This window comes from Bufo bufo, chromosome 4 (assembly GCF_905171765.1).
Source record: "Bufo bufo chromosome 4, aBufBuf1.1, whole genome shotgun sequence".
NCBI lineage: Eukaryota > Metazoa > Chordata > Amphibia > Anura > Bufonidae > Bufo > Bufo bufo.
In genome coordinates, this window is record NC_053392.1 from 60,719,845 (window position 1) to 60,736,794 (window position 16,950).

Sequence of the window (16,950 nt, forward strand, 5' to 3'; positions counted from 1 at the left end):
CTCCTGTTTGTCCAATTAATCAGTATCTTTATCCAATATAAAAATCCAGTGGGGGTTCAATCTAAATAAAGGTCTTACTTTATAGTTGACCCCCCCCCCCCCCCCAAGAGATAGGGGTACATGGTCTGATATCGACCTGGCCTCATATTTCATCAATTTAATAAATTTGAGATGGTTATTTACTTCTCAAGGCCAGATCTATCCCCTAGACTTGGAGTTTCCAGATTTACTTATACAGTAGTAAACTCTTTTCCCTTTTTTCAATCAATCCCCATATCCTGCTTCCAGACAGAAACGTGCCAGGGGAGACCCCTGGACTGGAGTATAGATATCTCCCCCCGAAGAGATCCTATCTGTTTCTGGGTTCATAACACAATTAAAATCCACAATAACTAGCGAGGGACATTCAGGCCACTGATCGACAAAGGTTAATAAACAATTAAGTACATGCATGGTAAGGGGGGCAGGATAGAAACGAAGGCCAAGATACAGACTCTTCCCGGGAGTTTCCCATATAGAAAAACAAACCTCCCCTGCTCATCGATAGAGGATGCCACAGACAAAATCAATCCCCCTATGGATCAAAACTGTGACACCTCTGGAAAACCTAGTAAAGGTAGAATAATAAGTCTGCGCAGCCCATCCCCTACCGCATCGCAGAACCGACTCCTCAGTGGCATGGGTCTCCACCAGACAATCGCTGGTAGATGTCTCTGAACCAATCCAGCCAGTCTATAGCAGAGTCCAAGGTTTAAAAAAAAAATAAATGGGTTTCACCATTGAATATTATTCTCAGCTTATCTGGGTAGACAAATGAATATCTGATGTCCCGTTCCTGTAGATGTTTTTTTGCCGCCAAACTGCGTCTCTTTTCCTGGATTTCTTTGGAGAAATCCGGAGGAAAGAAAAACTTAATTTACTTTCATTATACACAATAGGAGGACACTCCCTCTATCTCGAGACATCAATCTCTTTCCAAGAGGTATCCGTGGCTGTCTCCAAGGGATAGGTTTACCCCCTGGCACCCGGTGTGCCCTTTCCACCAAAAACAGAGGAGAGAAATGTTCATTCCCAAAACTTTTCCCGAATTAGGTTCTGTATCATTTCGGCAAGATTCTTTTCTTCATAGCCTTCTGGCAGACTCAGAATTCTCAGATTACGTCTAGACCTGTCTTCCAGATCCACCACCTTCTTTTTAAGAGTATTCACCTCAATTTTTAATGTGGAATCTTCAGATTAGAATATTTTAGCTTCATTCTCCAGAGCCCCCACTGTTTTTCCTATAGTCGTAACTCTGTCCCGGATCTTGATAACGTCGTCCCTTATCAGGATCACATCTGACTGGATTACCTCGAGCTGCGTTGAGATGTTCTGTATTAAATCTCCATCTTTTTTGACCGCGGCCAGGATTTCTTTTAGTGGGACGGGCTCCACAATAGATGAATCATTTCGTCATCACGTCCGATCCGAGAGAGGGAGGAGACTGGGTGCGCGATGCCACAAGGGGACTTTAATAAAAGATCTTTTGATCACTTGTACAATTACAATGTATTGCTTATGCCCTATGTTGTATGACACTGTCAGCGCTACAATGACAGTCACCAGCAGGCTGCGCCTGAGAGGGACAGCCAGCTAGGAATACATTGCAGGCAGACCTGGTGTCTTCACTAGGCATTAGGCTGCCATGCAAAGACCTCTGCCCCCGGCGATCTCATTTGCAGGGTGCCAATGGGAGCTCCCTCTCAACCACTTAGATGCGGTGGTCACTATTGACCATGGCATCTAAGTGTTTAAACGGCCCCAATCAGCGCTTATGCCAGTCTGAGCCATTAGAGCAGGAGCCCAACTCATGTGAAACCTGAACCCCCCCCCCCCCCCCTTTCTCTGCTGAACGCGAGACCCATGCAGTGCTTATTGTAGGCCACTGTAGGAATAAAGCCCATTAATGACTGTTGTAGAAACCCATATCGGTGGTCATTAAAGGTTTAATTTTGACCCGAACTGGAATTTAAATAAGTATCTTGCTAGTGCCATGCATGTTAAAAAGTTGGTTTTTGAATATAATAGGGAGCTGCTTCCAAAAGGTGGCTCTAGTGAGCTGGTTCTCTTTGCCTGGGAGACACCACCAAGTCTCCATACAAAGCTGGTCGCTTTAAGGAGACCCAGTACCCTGCCCCCAAGCCAGCTCAAAATTAGGAAATTTAAAGGTGTTGCTTACGATTAGAAAAATGGGTCATCTTATATTCAAGAAACAGCGCTACTCCTGTCCATAGTCTGTGGCTGGTACTGCAGTTCTTCTTAATTTTGGAATAAAAACAGACCCTTCTCTAATCCTGGAGAATCCCTATAAGCCACTACCCATGGATGATGCATTCATTTGATCTAGTGCTTTTTAGTTGTTTTTCCAGTAGGCTACCATTATGTCACTACAGTTGTTTTAATATTTAGTATTTTTTCCAAATGAAGCATATTTTAAGGGGGGAAAAAAATAATCATTTCTGCGACACCACATTTCGAGACCCAAAAGTTTTTTTGTTTTTGTGTCCGCTAACATTTTTGGCATGAGCCGTTGTTACTGACACAACTTTACAGTACAAGTAATCTAATGGTCGGAAAATACTTTTTTTTTGTGGGATTGGAAAATACAATAACTCCACCATTAGGTTGGCATTTTTTTCATGCCATGCGGTGGTGCTGTTTAGATGTGCTCACTTTGGTATATGGGTACACTGCATGGATTCAGATTTTTTCATGAACTATTTTTAAAGAATACAATAATTAATGAAAAAATAGTTTTTTTTTGGGAGGGTAGATTGTGTTTATTAAACTTAATTTCACCTTTTTGTCTTCTGATGAGGGATTTGAAGATGTGATTGTTTCCTCGCTAATATAATACTTTGAAGTACTTCATATTTTAAAGCAGTGATTGGCTGCAGCAGCTGATTATTTTCAATGTGATGACATTGCTGCAGCCTCAACGGAAAAGCTCCTTTAAATGGCTGGGATCGGAGTTATGTCTAATCTGGGTCATTGAAATGTGCACAGCTCCAGTGTCCATGCTATCCACTGGATGTATCATTAAAGGGAGCTTAGCTGCAGTACCCAAGCATGACCACAACACAGTATGGTGCTGTGATATTCTGGCTTCCTATACAGCAGGAATGGCCAACCTGCAGCTCTCCAGCTGTTGCAAAACTACAACTCCCAGCATGCCTAGACTGCTTACAGCTATCAGCCTACAGCAGGGCATGGTGGAAATTGTAGTTTTACAACAGCTGGAGGGCCGCAGGTTGGCCAGCCCTGCTATACAGTCTACTTCTTGGAACTGTGACTGTAAGTCACAGCTCGGTGGTGGTGATCAGGATCAAACCCCCCCACTGATCTGATATTGGGGACCTATGGATAGGCCAACAATATCTTAGTCCCAGAAATCACTTTAAAATAGTTTTGGGGTAATATTTACATTGTATCTAATGCCTGCAGCCTGCCTCCTGAACCAGAAGATTCAAACCTGCTCCGCACTGCCTGCAAGTGATGGACCCCACACTGTTTACATCAGGCGGTGCATGGGCATGGTCCCATGCTCCGTTGCAGCCATTGACTGACTTCAGTGATGACGTGCTGCTTGTGGCAACATTACCACTGAAGCCAGTCATTGGCTGCAATGCACCGCCTGATGTAAACAGTGTGGGGTCCAGAAGATGGAGACAGTGGAGGCAGCGCAAAGGACTGGACCACCGGGGAGCAGGTAAGCACGAATCGGTTTTAGGAGGCAGGTTGCGGGCACTAGAAAACTCCTTTAAGACATATTATGGTCAGAACACCGCAGTCTAGACGTTTTGTGGGAAAATAAAGAATGGACATTCTTACAGAGAAATACTGCTCAGCCTCCAGCTGGTCTTGAAGTTCCTTCATCTGACCATCTGCGTCTTGACGTTCTCTGAACAAGAAAAGATGGTAGTACGGTCAATATATTTCTCCTTTTGGTAACAAATAGCATTTGCAGCCTTGCAGTGAGCTTAGGAGCCCACAGGGCGGAGTGACTCACTAATTGACAGCCTTCCCAGTATGACTGCGCAAGGATAGCCAACGGTCACTGATTAGGACCGCCCACTGGACTCCTAAGCAAGGCTTTAAATGAATAAATTACAAAGTCACACTGAATCCTTAAATAGTCAGCTTTGTGGAATCAGACAAGACTCTTACTTGCGCAGCTCGCTGTTCTGTTTTTCTAGGCTCGCTCTGATCTCGGTCAAGTGGTTGATCTCCTGCTTCAGCTGCTTCTCTGACATCTTTAGACTGTTCACCTGTTGAAGCTGCATCTTTAAGTCATTCTGGGTCAGGCTGCGTTTCTGGGTCTCCTGTTCAGTTTTTAAGGTAAGGTTTTTAACCTAAGAACCAAAAAAAAAAAAAGGAAAATGGAAGCAGCACGTAAAACACATCAATTACACATACAAGTCAAACCTCTCAAACTGGGCCACCTCTCTACGAAAGATGGACACCATTGAAAACGACCCCTCCTCTTTCCTCTTAGGCAATGAAACAGTGTGATAGCTACAACTTACATCTTCCAGGAGTTTGTCCTTCAGGGTCTCCAGCTCATTAATCTTCTGCTTGGCTTGCTTGAGGTCACAGTCCAGCATGGAGCATTGCTTCTCTGCCTGCAGCAAGTTGTTCTCCAGTCTTTGCTTGGACAACCTCTCCTCCTGCAGTTTTCTCTCCATATCTGCAGGTGACATAAGGTCCCGTTATCACATGCCACAAGGAAATGGAACAAACAATAGTAAAGAACAATTCAACAAATCCAATGCCATGGAAGAGACATGTCCATTTTATCATGCCTGGAAATGACATGCCAATAACTGGTGGACATGTCATATTCAATGAATCAATTAAATTCTGTGCGGATTAGTCTTTTAATAAATCTTTAAAGCAGTTTTTTTTTTTTCTTATACGGGGGTCCAAATTATGCATAGGGATACATTTCTCTCCACACCACATATTTATCGTGCTGGCAGGGAATAGCCCTTGCATAGCAACATAAAGCAGTGGCATGGGCCCAGGAGCTGAGCCTGCACCATCAGCAGTAGAGTCAGCTATAACATACAGCTGACACCCTGCTGCAATGGCCAGGACTGGAACCAACTCTGATCTGGCTATTCAACCGCTTAGATCCTGTGGTCTACTAAGATGGTGCTCTATCTGTAAGCCCAGCATTGCCCCGTGGTCTGCCAAGGATGCGAGAGTATTTGGCCATGCCTATGGCACGGCCTTATATTAAAGGGAGCACTCGGACAAGTGCTGCCTTCTCTCCAAACAGCTGATCGTCCGGGGCCCCTGCCAATCTGATTTTGCTGACCTATACTGAGGATAGGTCATCAATATAAGAAAAATGGGCAACCCTTTTTAGGGGGTTAAAAACATAACATGCTGATTATCCGTGGTCACCACTAGAGGGAGCTTACTGCATACTGTGCTACTGCGGAGTTGAGCGTCCAACAGGATGCAGTAACCTCATCACAGACACTATGAAAAAGCAAAATGGTCCCCCGATCACACTGAACTATGCTTTATACTGAAGAACTGCTGCGTATCAGAGAAAAGGAAAAAAAAGTTTTAATTAAGCTGGGTACAGGAAGAGGGGTCTGTTGGGTGGCGCCCCTCTGGCTTCTCCCCAGCCGACTTTGCTTGATTGACAGGTCTCTCCCTTTGAAATGCTGATGGGCTTTACAGCAGGCAGTTTGAAGGCAGCGCTGCCTACTATATCAGGGTGCGAGTAAATACAGAGATCAGAAAAGGTCTCATTTTACGCCCAGAAGACTTTTATTTCTAATTATATTCATGGCCGCAGCTATAACTTATACCTGGACCTGCAAGCCCCCCTTTGTTTTTCTGGTGCAGTCCTAGGATTCGGACAAGAGCAGTAATTAGGACAGAGGAGGGTATATCATATGGGAAAAAAAGAGTGACACAATGTTAGGGGTTAATTAAAATAATTGGTAATTAAAAGGCAAATTCAAAGTAGAAAAACCCATGGAGAAAAAAAAACCAAATTCCATCTGAGTACCCAGCGGCCTGGCGACTGTATGGCTCCTCTCTCTAGATGCCAGGCCTGGGGGCTGCAGACTGTGGTCTGTGTTTACTTTGGCTCAGGTATAGTTGGACCTTTGTCTCCTAAATCCAGCGTGTGTGGGGTCCGGTGGTGGCAGAGACGCCCAGAATAAGCCCTACGTGTACCGTGCAGGAAGAATCCAGGTCTGACTTCATTTGACCTCTTCCAGCCCCCCCGGAGACTGAAGCGAGCAGAGATTCCTGTGGCCGGCTTTACGTTGACTTGTAATGGCATGCTGTGCGTCACAGGTATGGCATTACAACCATGTGCTCATATAATGCGGTCTTTCAAGGGCAACCATTTAACCCTTGAATGTCTGGAGGGAGCTACATTGCTCAAATGAACCCGGGGCGGCATATACAGCTAAGGCAGGGTTCATAATATTACATATGGAGGTCATTGAAATAAAGGAGGAGAAACGACTATAAAACCGAACTACATCAACGACTTAAGGGCTCGTTCACACGAACGTTTTTTGCGTTACGTATAAAGTCCGTATACTCTGTATGCATTCCGTTTCCGTATTTCTGTTTTTCAGTTCCGTTGAAAGATAGAACATGTCCTATTATTGCCCGCAAATCACGTTCCATGGCTCCATTCAAGTCAATGAATCCGCCAAAAAAAACGGAACACATACGGAATGTACTCCGTATGTCTTCCGTATCCGTTCAGTTTATGCAGAACCATCTATTGAAAATGTTATGCCCAGCCCAATTTTTTCTATGTAATTACTGTATACTGTATATGCCATACGGAGAAACGGAACGGAAGTATTACTGAAAAAAAAAAGGAAAAACCGGTCTGGGAAAAACGGCCCGCGAAACACAAACAGACAGTGAACGAGCGTCTCATCATGATCAACTCTATTTAACAAGGTATATAACATGGTAGGGTTGATGCTGCTGATTATAACAATACTTGTCTTTTGAAAATCTGTTATGGCGTTTCTGAGGGGGACTTCAGTGCACTGAGGGGTGTGGTCTAGACCCCTCACCACCGTGCTGGCCACACCCCTCTGTGCACTTAAGCCCTCATTTGCATAAATAATATTTTCTCGGAACACTGAAACCTATTTTCACAAGATCGATATCATAGTGATCAGCAGGATCAACCTTACTAGGATGTAGGCCTGACTTAATAGGGCTGAGCCTGCTCACAGGTGCTCTTCTCAGGACTTACCTACTGATGACCTCTCCTTAGGATAGGTGATCGTTAGTTTGGCGGGCGTCTGACTCCCAGCACCCTGACGATCAGCTGTTTTCACTAGCTGCAGCACCAGAACCAGCCACTGACACTACACAGCTCCGTACACGGTGTAGCAGCCGCGCCTGGTCACTGCAGCACCGCTCCCTATTTTTCAATGTTCTAATGTTGCAAAAAGATAACTGTAATCTAGTTTGTGTCCACAGCTCCTATGCAATGCCACGTGCCTCCGCAGTAGCCTAGTACAAACCCTATGGAGCCCGATTTTGCAGTTGCAATCCCATCTGGACGTCAATATATCTGCAAGGTCGGACCGCACAGGGTACGTTTGCCCCACCTTTTACGCACACGCATAGGTCCACACGTGAGCTGTATACAGCTAGATATTTCATGTAGACTGAAGTTGCTTCATTACTTCATTCTAGATGCACGTTAATAATAAACAATGGTTGGTGAGGTTGTAATAAACCTTTCAGAACTGGATCTACTAGTACAAACACTACTGCAAAGTGTGAACGCAGCCTAAAGTTCTAGTCACGCGTGGCAGATTTGATGCAGAAATTTCAGATACCGGAAATCCCGTCTATATATCTGGATGGAGTTGTTTCTGAAGCAAGCGCGTGGATTTCTGCAAGACCCATTCAGGTGTGAGGGATCCACACAGAAAAGACAACACCCAGCCATGTAGGAACTTGACCTGACCAAGTCCTGTTGTGGGTCTTGTCTAGAAGACCATGATGTGGATATATGCCTACGGGACTTCTACACCAAGCAGCTTCTCTACCTTTCATGGCTTCAGACTTGGTCTCTTCAATAGACTGATAGATCTTGTTCTTGTCAGCCAGGCGTGCCTTGGTGGCCTTATGTTCTGCTTCTTCCTTCTCCACGTTCTGCTGCAGAGCCTTCAGCTTGTACGTCATGTCGATCTCCAGGTTATTTTTTTCCTACGATGATATGAATTGGTAAAACATGCAATAGTCTGGAGACTGGGAAAAGACACCTTAGGTCCACACCAACCATACCAAGGTAGTCCAGAGAACCCAGATTTGTTCTATGGACCAATCTTAGGCCTCATACACACAAATGAATCCATTTTGCAGTCCGCAAACCTCACAACCGCAAAGTAAGGATACCATAAACGTGGCGTCTGCATTTTTTGTAGGTCTATTGACTTCAATGGGTCCGTGCACCACGTTTTGCAGACCAGAATTTTTTATTTTTTTTTATCTGCCGTATGTCCGTTCTGCTAATTACAGAACATGTCCTCAGGTCTGCCATATGCGGTGCAAGGACACACTGATGTTAATGGTCAGCAAAAAAAAAAATACAGATGGCAGACGGACGGTATCCCACTTTGCGGATCACCACAAAGTTCATATCATCGTGTGCATGAGGTCTGAAATGAATGATATCGCAGTTTCCTAAGTACAGTGCCATCCATTGGATAGTGGCTGTGCTTGGTATCGCAGCTCAGCCGCACTGATCGGGACTGAGCTGTGCCGAGGCCATGTGAGCAATAAAAGTGACATCACAAGCCTAGAAAGGGGCTGTTGCACTCAGCGGAGCACAATGCCCTCTACAAACAGATGATTGCCAGGGATTCCGGGAGTCAGACGCCTGCTGATCTGATACTGATAACTGTTCCTGTGGACAGGTCAACAACAGCTAAATCTCGGAAAACCCCTTTAACCTATATCAAATGCATCCGGACATCATAAGCATGCCTCAGGTGATTTCATACATCACTTAGAAGGGCAGCCAGATAGGTGGGGTGCAGTCTTCCCCAAAAAGCCCCCCCCCCCCCTTCCCAATCATCTGGTGGACTCCGCTAGGCCAGAGCGCTGTGTACTAGACAATGTCTTCCAATAGGGGGCTCCTGACTGATAACTGCTGATCAATAGGAGATGCAGCACCAAGAGCCAAAGCTGTTATCCAGCATTCTCAGGACAAGTCCTCACCTTCTCCAGGGCAGCTAGCCTCTCCTGTAGATGCCTCTTCTCAGACTCTGCACGTGTAAGAAAGTCCTTTCCTTTCTTAACGTCATCTTCTAATACAGATATCCGGCCTGCAAATAGCGCACAACATGCATTGGATGGGTATAAACACTGAAGTATATGACATGCAACCCTACGGGTTCTATAGAGAGTCATACCTTGAAGGTCACTAATAATCTCCGATCCCTGCGTCCGATCCCTCTTTTCAGATTCCAGGGCTGATTGCAGGTTGATGTAGTCCTTCTCTAGCTTCAGCTTGGCATTTTCCAGCATACAAGTTTTGTCCTGGAGCTCTCGGTTATTGGTTTCCAGCTGCTGGATCTGCTTGGACATCTCGTTTTGAGTCTTCCGTAACCGGGCTGCTGTGTCTGACTCTGTACGTAGGAGGGCGTTGGCTTCATCCAGCTATAGAACAGAAATGTGTTAGGTCGGGGCCCTGCACACTTACACTCAGGAAGCTGAACATTGCTTTTACTTACTTGTCTTTGGAGCTGGTTCATTTTCTCGTTCGAGATCTGGGAATTTTGGTTCCTTTTCTTCAAGTCTTCAAGTTGATCCTTCAGACTGTTCACTGAAGAAAAAACACAAGTCATACAGTGGTTGGTTTTTCCGTACTGCAGACAACATTAAAACTTTAAAAGCAGATCGCAATCCAGGTAGTGAAGGACCAATTTCCTCCTCCAACCCCTTTAAAGGGCTTTTCCGAGAGTTCGCTATTGATATCTTATCCTCAGGATAGGTCATCAATATCAGATCCGCGGGTGTCGGACCCTAAGGTCTCAGTTAAAGGTCCATATTAAAAATCATAAGCCGCACCACACGGACAACTTTTTAAAAACAGCAGTGAGGTTCGTATGGGGCATGGACCTGCTAGTCACTGAAGACAACTGGTCTTCAGGTCCATGTTCTATGTGACACGGAAAAAAATTAGCTCATGCCCCGAGTTTCCATGCAGAAAAACGGAGGCGTGAATAGCATCATTTAGTCCCATCGGTCTGCGTCCTGTCCCTTGTACACACAGACAGCACATTGGTGTATATTACCTTTGTGGTCGTGGTTAATGATGGCGAGAAGGAACTGACCCCATCTACGGCCCCCTCAACTCTAAAGCGGCTAGAATTATGCCATAACCGTGGCGATGTAAGGACGCCTGAATAGAGGGCATCCCCTTAGGAGTAGTAATATGAAAGGGAGGGTGGGAGGGGGAAACAAGACGAGACGTTCATTGAGGGAGGGGCGTATGCCGGATATAAAGGCAGCTACACCCCTCCCACAAATGCAGGCCAATAAATCGGCCTTTACACTTGTGTGATTTAGGCCAATAGCAAATACTCCCATCCACCTGTACGCTTGGCCAAGCATGCATGTGTTTTCAGAGGGGAGTAAGCTGCTGACAGATACCTCTGGCAACAGCAGCTTTTCTCCTGTTAAGAACAAAGAATCAGGCATGTTGAAATCCAACTGCCTGATCCATGTTTCCCTCCCAACAGCTGCTGTAGGGGGGGACCCCGAACACGTTCGATATTTATCTACTGTGTATGGACATTCAATTATAAACCAGGCACAGTGCTTTGTAGGACTAGCTCAGCTGAATGTAATGATATCTTTCACTAAGCGATTATAAGTACTTTTAATCCATATGCAAATGGATAAATAAGTGCACCAAGGGCGGACCCGAGCCACTCTGTGCACCCTTACTCCTCCTGCAACCCCCTCCCTCTCTTCACCGACAGGGCCAGGTAAGATGACTATGCAGGAACCTGACCCCGTCAAGAAGACGAGTACGGGACTTCCAGCAAAAGATGGAAGAGCAAGAGGGCACATAGTGGTTTGGGCGCGCCCTCAGTGCACTTAGCTGCTCATTTACTTTTGGATTTAAAGTACTCTTTCTCCAGGATAAAGCATCAGATTGGCAAGTGAGAGATATCATTACATTCAGCTGAACTAGCCCTATAAGACGCTGTACCTAGTATCAGTGAATATATCCAAAATGGCCGATTCATTCCCTAACCCCATCAAGTGAAGACCACCAGGAGGAACTGGCTGCCCCCCACTTCATCCTCACTATAAGGCATTAGAAGGAATGTATCTGGTCGGGAACAGCAGGTATCATTATATAACACAACTCCATCCGTTCTCTGCAGTGTTCTGTATTACGGGGTTTGGCGTGTGCTGAGCTCACAAACCTTCATTTTCTAGGCTGCGTTTCTTCTCCGCCTCGTTCTCTGCTTTTCTTTGGTACTCGGCGTTCTTGTGCTGTAGCAGGGCCTTCTCACACTCTAGCTGCCGGCTGGTGGACTCCAGGTTCTTCCGAGAATTTATCTGTATAAAATAGTAAGGTAAAATTATAGTGAAGGACCTAGGACCTTCTACTCCACATCTTTTTAACGTATCCAATATCTTTTGAATCCACTTCTGCCCTTGGTTTAAACAAGCATACCCGAAAACTGTGGGGTTGTTCTGAAAAGTCTGTGTGAAACCACCCTAATTTAAAGAACACCCATCGGCAAGATTGCTGGTACCTCGGGACTGAATGCAAAGTCAGTTTCAAGTTTGAAAATGGTTTTCCACTTTAAAAAAAAAAAGTCAGTTATAAAAGTTATTCAAAGAAGTCACGCGCGACCTCGCAAATAACTAACTTCGGCTCATCGGAGCCCATGTACGAGACGGATCTCTGTACAGTATTAATCCGAAGTTATGAACTAAGCGACTTCGGATGTAACTCGTTTCGCTCATCTCTAGTCATCACTATCTGATTGGTGGGGGTCTGACTCCCGGCACACCTGCCAATCAACTGTTTGAAGAGAAGGCAGTGCTCATGTGAGTCGTACCCCCACGATCAGATATTGAAGACGTATCCTGAGGATATGTCAACAATATCACTGGCTGCACAAACCCTGTAAGACGCCTCGACTTTCTAGCGCTGAAGCATAAAAAAAGTTTTTTTTCTTTGGAATGTCGCAATTAAATTTTCACAAGACAGGTATTATTTTAATTGCCAGGGTCAATCCTACCAGACTATGTCTGCTTTGAAAGGGTTGATCCTGCTGATAGGTGCTCTTTAAAGGGCCACAAAGACAACTTAACCACTGGATAGCGGTAAGTGTCTGATCGACATAGGTCCTACAGCTGAAGATCATGAGACTGGGGGCTGGGCTCTTCCGTTTAAAGGGGGGCGGTGGTCAAGCATTTGAGGTGCCGCTCCACTCAGCTTTATGCCACAGATATAGTTGGGCACTTGTACTCGGCTACCTGCGGCAGTCTCATAGAATTGAATGTCTGCAACATGGGGAGCACGGACCCCCGTTCTCGTGATTCGCGGTGGCCCCGCCAATCATACATTTATCTCCTATCCCGCTCATTTATCTCAGTGCTTACAGTGCACGACCCTTTGAGCACTCTGAGTGGACCAGCAATGATTCGGAGTGTCAGATTAACAGAAGATCACATGGATTACCTGTTCATCAAGTTCCTTCATTGTCTTCTCCAGGCGGGAATTTACAGACCTAGGAAAAAGCAAAATGTTTTATACGTTACTACCTAAACCTGTGCAACATTAAAATCACACTACAGCGGTGATCAGCAACCTTCGCCACTCCAGCTGTTGTGTAACTACAATTCCCAGCATGCTCCATTTATTTCCATGTGAGTTCTTAGAAGAGCAGAGAAAGTATGCATGCTGGGAGTTGTAGTTTCTCAACAGCTGAAGTGCCGGAGGTTGCACATCCCTGCACTACAGTATAGTAATCGGTCACTGACTAAACATTCTGCTGAGCTGCGTTCACTTGCTGCCTTGTACTATAAGAAAGAACGATGGTAAGCTCTGTGAAGCCTTAAAGGAGTTGTCCAACGCTTTATAAGTGATGGACAGGTCATCAGTATCTGATCGGCAAGGGTCCGATACCCCGCACCTATCAGCTGTTCTGAAGTAGCTTTAGTGCTGAAACTACACACAGCTCCGTCCACTGGACAGCACTGCTCTCCTTCACAACGGATGGAGAAGCTACTGTAGAACATCTGCTTGGTGGGAGAGTGGGGTGTTCTTTAAAAGGCCATCTGTCAGCAGATTTGCACCTATGACACTGGCTGACCACCTGTTACATGTGCACTTGGCAGCTGAAGACATCTGTGTTGGTCCCATGTTCATATGTGCCCGCATTACTGTGAAAAACAATGTTTTAATATATGCAAATGAGCCTCTAGGAGCAATGGGGGAGTTGTCATTACACCTAGAGAGGCTCTGCTCTCTCTGCACCTGGCGCACACTCTCCACTTTGATTGACAGGACCAGGCGTGATTATGTTTACACTGAATGGTCCTGTCAAAGTGCAGAGGGCGCTGGAGTTGCAGAGAGAGAAGAGCCTCTAGGTGTAATGGTAACGCCCCCGTTGCTCCTAGAGGCTCATTTGCATATACTAAAAGTTCATTTTTCTCAGCAATGCGGGCACATATGAAGATGGGATCAACCCAGATGCCTTCAGCTGCCAAACGCACATGTAACAGGTCAGCCAGTGTCATAGGCACAAATCTGCTGACAGATGTCCTTCAAAGGGGAACAGTATGTACAGTATGAGATATCGCTAGCTGCTGCTGCATTATCAGATATCTATATGAAATGCACTTGTAAATTATTGAGAACTTTGAAGAAGAAAGGCAACAATAAATGTTACTATATATCAGCTATTCTAACAGTTTTTTTTTTAATCGGATGAAGTTCCTAGATGGTTCTCCCTGGTCCACATTATAGGGTCCTTCTGTGCTGGACTATCAAGCTTCCTTGGATTGTGGTTTAAATGAATATCAGCTATACGCTTCAAGCTCATTACAATGTACACAAGAATCATTGTCAATGGTGAAATCTATGGACATAATGTAAGTCTAGAGAAACACCTGTCACTGGAAGTACTTGTGTCACGTCAGCGAAACGTGAACTACCCGATTATACAGGAATGGAGACATCTCCACTTTCATATAGAGGATTTAGCAATGTGAAAGTCTTACTTTGTTGTTGGGCTTGGCAGAGACACAAGGTCACCTGCCAATGACAGTAAAGTGGCGGCATTATGCATTACGCACGTGTTCCCAATGTTTGACTATGGGGAGAAAAGTAGTGCGACAAACACAGGAATTCTGACAGTCAATGAAATTATCCCAAACCTCATGTGACCCTTTCCTTCCAAGAGATAAGGCTCATGCACACGACCATATGTATTTTGCAGTTCGCAAAACACTGATCCGCAAAAAAAAAAAAAAAAAAAAAGACACTTTTTTTTTTTGCGGATCCATTGTAACGATGCCTGTCCTCGTCTGAAAAACGGACAAGAATAGGATGTATTCTATTTTTTTTGCGGAACGGACTTGCAGACATAGAAACGGAGTGCACACGGGGTCATTTCCATTGTTTGTGGACCCATTGAAATGAATGGTTCCGCATATGGACCTGTAAAAAAACGGAACAGAAAAAAAATTGTTCGTGTGCATGAGCCCATACACTGAGGTGGTCTGAAAGTCCTGGCAATGAAGCAATTTTAGCCTTATACTCTCATATAAAATATGATCATCTCTCAGAGAGTCCAGGTAGTTTACCTTCTGCCTTGTAGGCCACTGTGACTGATGGTAGAGGTCTTTGAGAAAGTTACATCATCCATAATTGAAGTGTACAACTTTCCATAAGTTACTAGTAAAAGTGAACCCTCTCTGAATTCACTGATTAAATCTGTTCCCAGAGAGCAGGCAGCTTTTCAGCTACACGGAGAGATCAGGTTACAGTTGCCCTTAGAAGTCTATTGAGTGAGAAGACGGAGCAGGATCAGCGGACTAGCAGCTATGATGTCTTTCATACAAGGCACACAGTAAAAAGGAGATCCTGCTCCACTATGTCTCTGTAGAACACCTTCAAGAGCAGCAGTAGCATGTACAGCACTACTGAGCAGTGTAGCTGCAAATCCAGCACTGGAGAGAGAAACTTTAGAGCCAACCGCAACATCTTTAAGTGTCTCCATCACTGTGCAGTTGCTTCCTCCTTTGGCTAGTTCCCACTTCCGTCAGAGGAACAGCCTGCCAGAGTTGACATTATCTGGCATAGCTGGAAACTGCTATTCACCACTGGACCCCATGGACTATGATTGGATCCGGTGGAATGCACTGGTTTTCGTCCAGCCAAATCCCGGCACTTATGCTGGAAACTGGCCAGATCCTATTTTAGTCAATAGGGTCCGGCTGTGAATAAGCAGTATCCGGCTATGCCGCCTACGGTGAACTCCATCAGGAACAGCCTGCCGGATAATGTAAATGGAGATGTGAAACTACCCTTCTAGAAGCTGTAACTTGATCCCTCAGAGACCTGAAAAGGTGCCTCCTTTCTGGAGACAGATTTCATCAGTGAATTGAGCTCCGGAAAAGCAAATATTAATAAATAAGAATAATGTGGACACCTGTATTTGTGCTCGAAATCATCCCTGGTTTGGACCTCATTCTGAAGTTTTTCTTGCAGCTTCTGAATAGCCTTCTGATGTTCTGCAGACTCCTACACACACAAGGAACAATGCACGTCAAGCACAAGGCACGGATAAAAATACACCACAGCAGATTCTAATTTTGTAAGGTTCAGGACGGATCTTAGAATAAAATAAGTAAATTATGTTTTTACAAAACCGTCTGTTATTACAAGATGAAACATGATGGCTCGTAATTAATAATTAATGTATAATTGAACTAAGAAATGATGAAATTGAAAAAAAAAAAAAAGACACCGGTTCATCAACCTATGTAAGGCTACATTCTATTTCAATTTTTGTTAACAGCCATCACACGGTTGTTTTCAGAATAATTGAAATCTATGGGGCTATTCACACAACCATTTTTGAAACAGCCAGTAAATAGCTGCCGTTAAAATATAGGATATGCCCTATTTTTGGCCATTTTCCCAATCAGACAGACCCCACTGGCATCAATGGGACCGTTTTAAATTGCCACTCAGACAGGAGTGCATCCGTTATGGCTGTTAAAAAAACTAGTGAATATCGTGCTGAGAGTGTCAGGTCCTTCTGCCTTCAGTGAACAATGAGTTCCTACACGTGCAAGTGGTTGACTTTTTCCAGCATAAAAAAAATGATGCCCATTATTTCTGCCGGGGGGCGCTATGGGGGACATTACTACAGCTGGGGGAGACTATGGGGGACATTATTACTGCTGGGGGCCGCTATGGGGGACATCACTACTGCTGGGGGCCACTATGGGGGACATCACTACTGCTGGGGGCCACTATGGGGGACATCACTACTGCTGGGGGCCACTATGGGGGACATCACTACTGCTGGGGGCCACTATGGGGGACATCACTACTGCTGGGGGCCACTATGGGGGACATCACTACTGCTGGGGGCCGCTATGGGGGACATCATTACTGCTGGGGGCCACTATGGAGGACATTATTCCTCCTGGGAGCCACTATGGGGGACATTATTCCTCCTGGGAGCCACTATGGGGGACATTATTCCTCCTGGGAGCCACTATGGGGGACATTATTCCTCCTGGGAGCCACTATGGGGGACATTACTGCTGGGGGCCACTACGGGGAACATCATTACTGCTGGGGGCCACTACGGGGGACATTAGTACGCTGGGGGCAACTACGGGGGA

General features: G+C 45.3%; 1 protein-coding gene across 5 annotated transcripts in view; it reads right to left on the reverse strand.

Annotated features, from left to right (window-relative positions):
• The window catches only part of ROCK2 (Rho associated coiled-coil containing protein kinase 2), a 141,822-nt gene that overhangs the window by 31,629 nt on the left and 93,243 nt on the right, over positions 1-16,950 (reverse strand). For all 5 annotated transcript variants that reach the window (XM_040427317.1, XM_040427318.1, XM_040427321.1 and 2 more), the window contains exons 11-20: positions 15,744-15,835; positions 12,767-12,815; positions 11,496-11,631; positions 9,789-9,880; positions 9,468-9,714; positions 9,274-9,380; positions 8,100-8,259; positions 4,566-4,726; positions 4,207-4,391; positions 3,871-3,940 (exon numbers count right to left, since the gene is read on the reverse strand). In XM_040427317.1, coding sequence (XP_040283251.1) covers positions 3,871-3,940; positions 4,207-4,391; positions 4,566-4,726; positions 8,100-8,259; positions 9,274-9,380; positions 9,468-9,714; positions 9,789-9,880; positions 11,496-11,631; positions 12,767-12,815; positions 15,744-15,835 — 1,299 coding nt within the window. The remainder of the gene's footprint in view (positions 1-3,870; positions 3,941-4,206; positions 4,392-4,565; positions 4,727-8,099; positions 8,260-9,273; positions 9,381-9,467; positions 9,715-9,788; positions 9,881-11,495; positions 11,632-12,766; positions 12,816-15,743; positions 15,836-16,950) is intronic.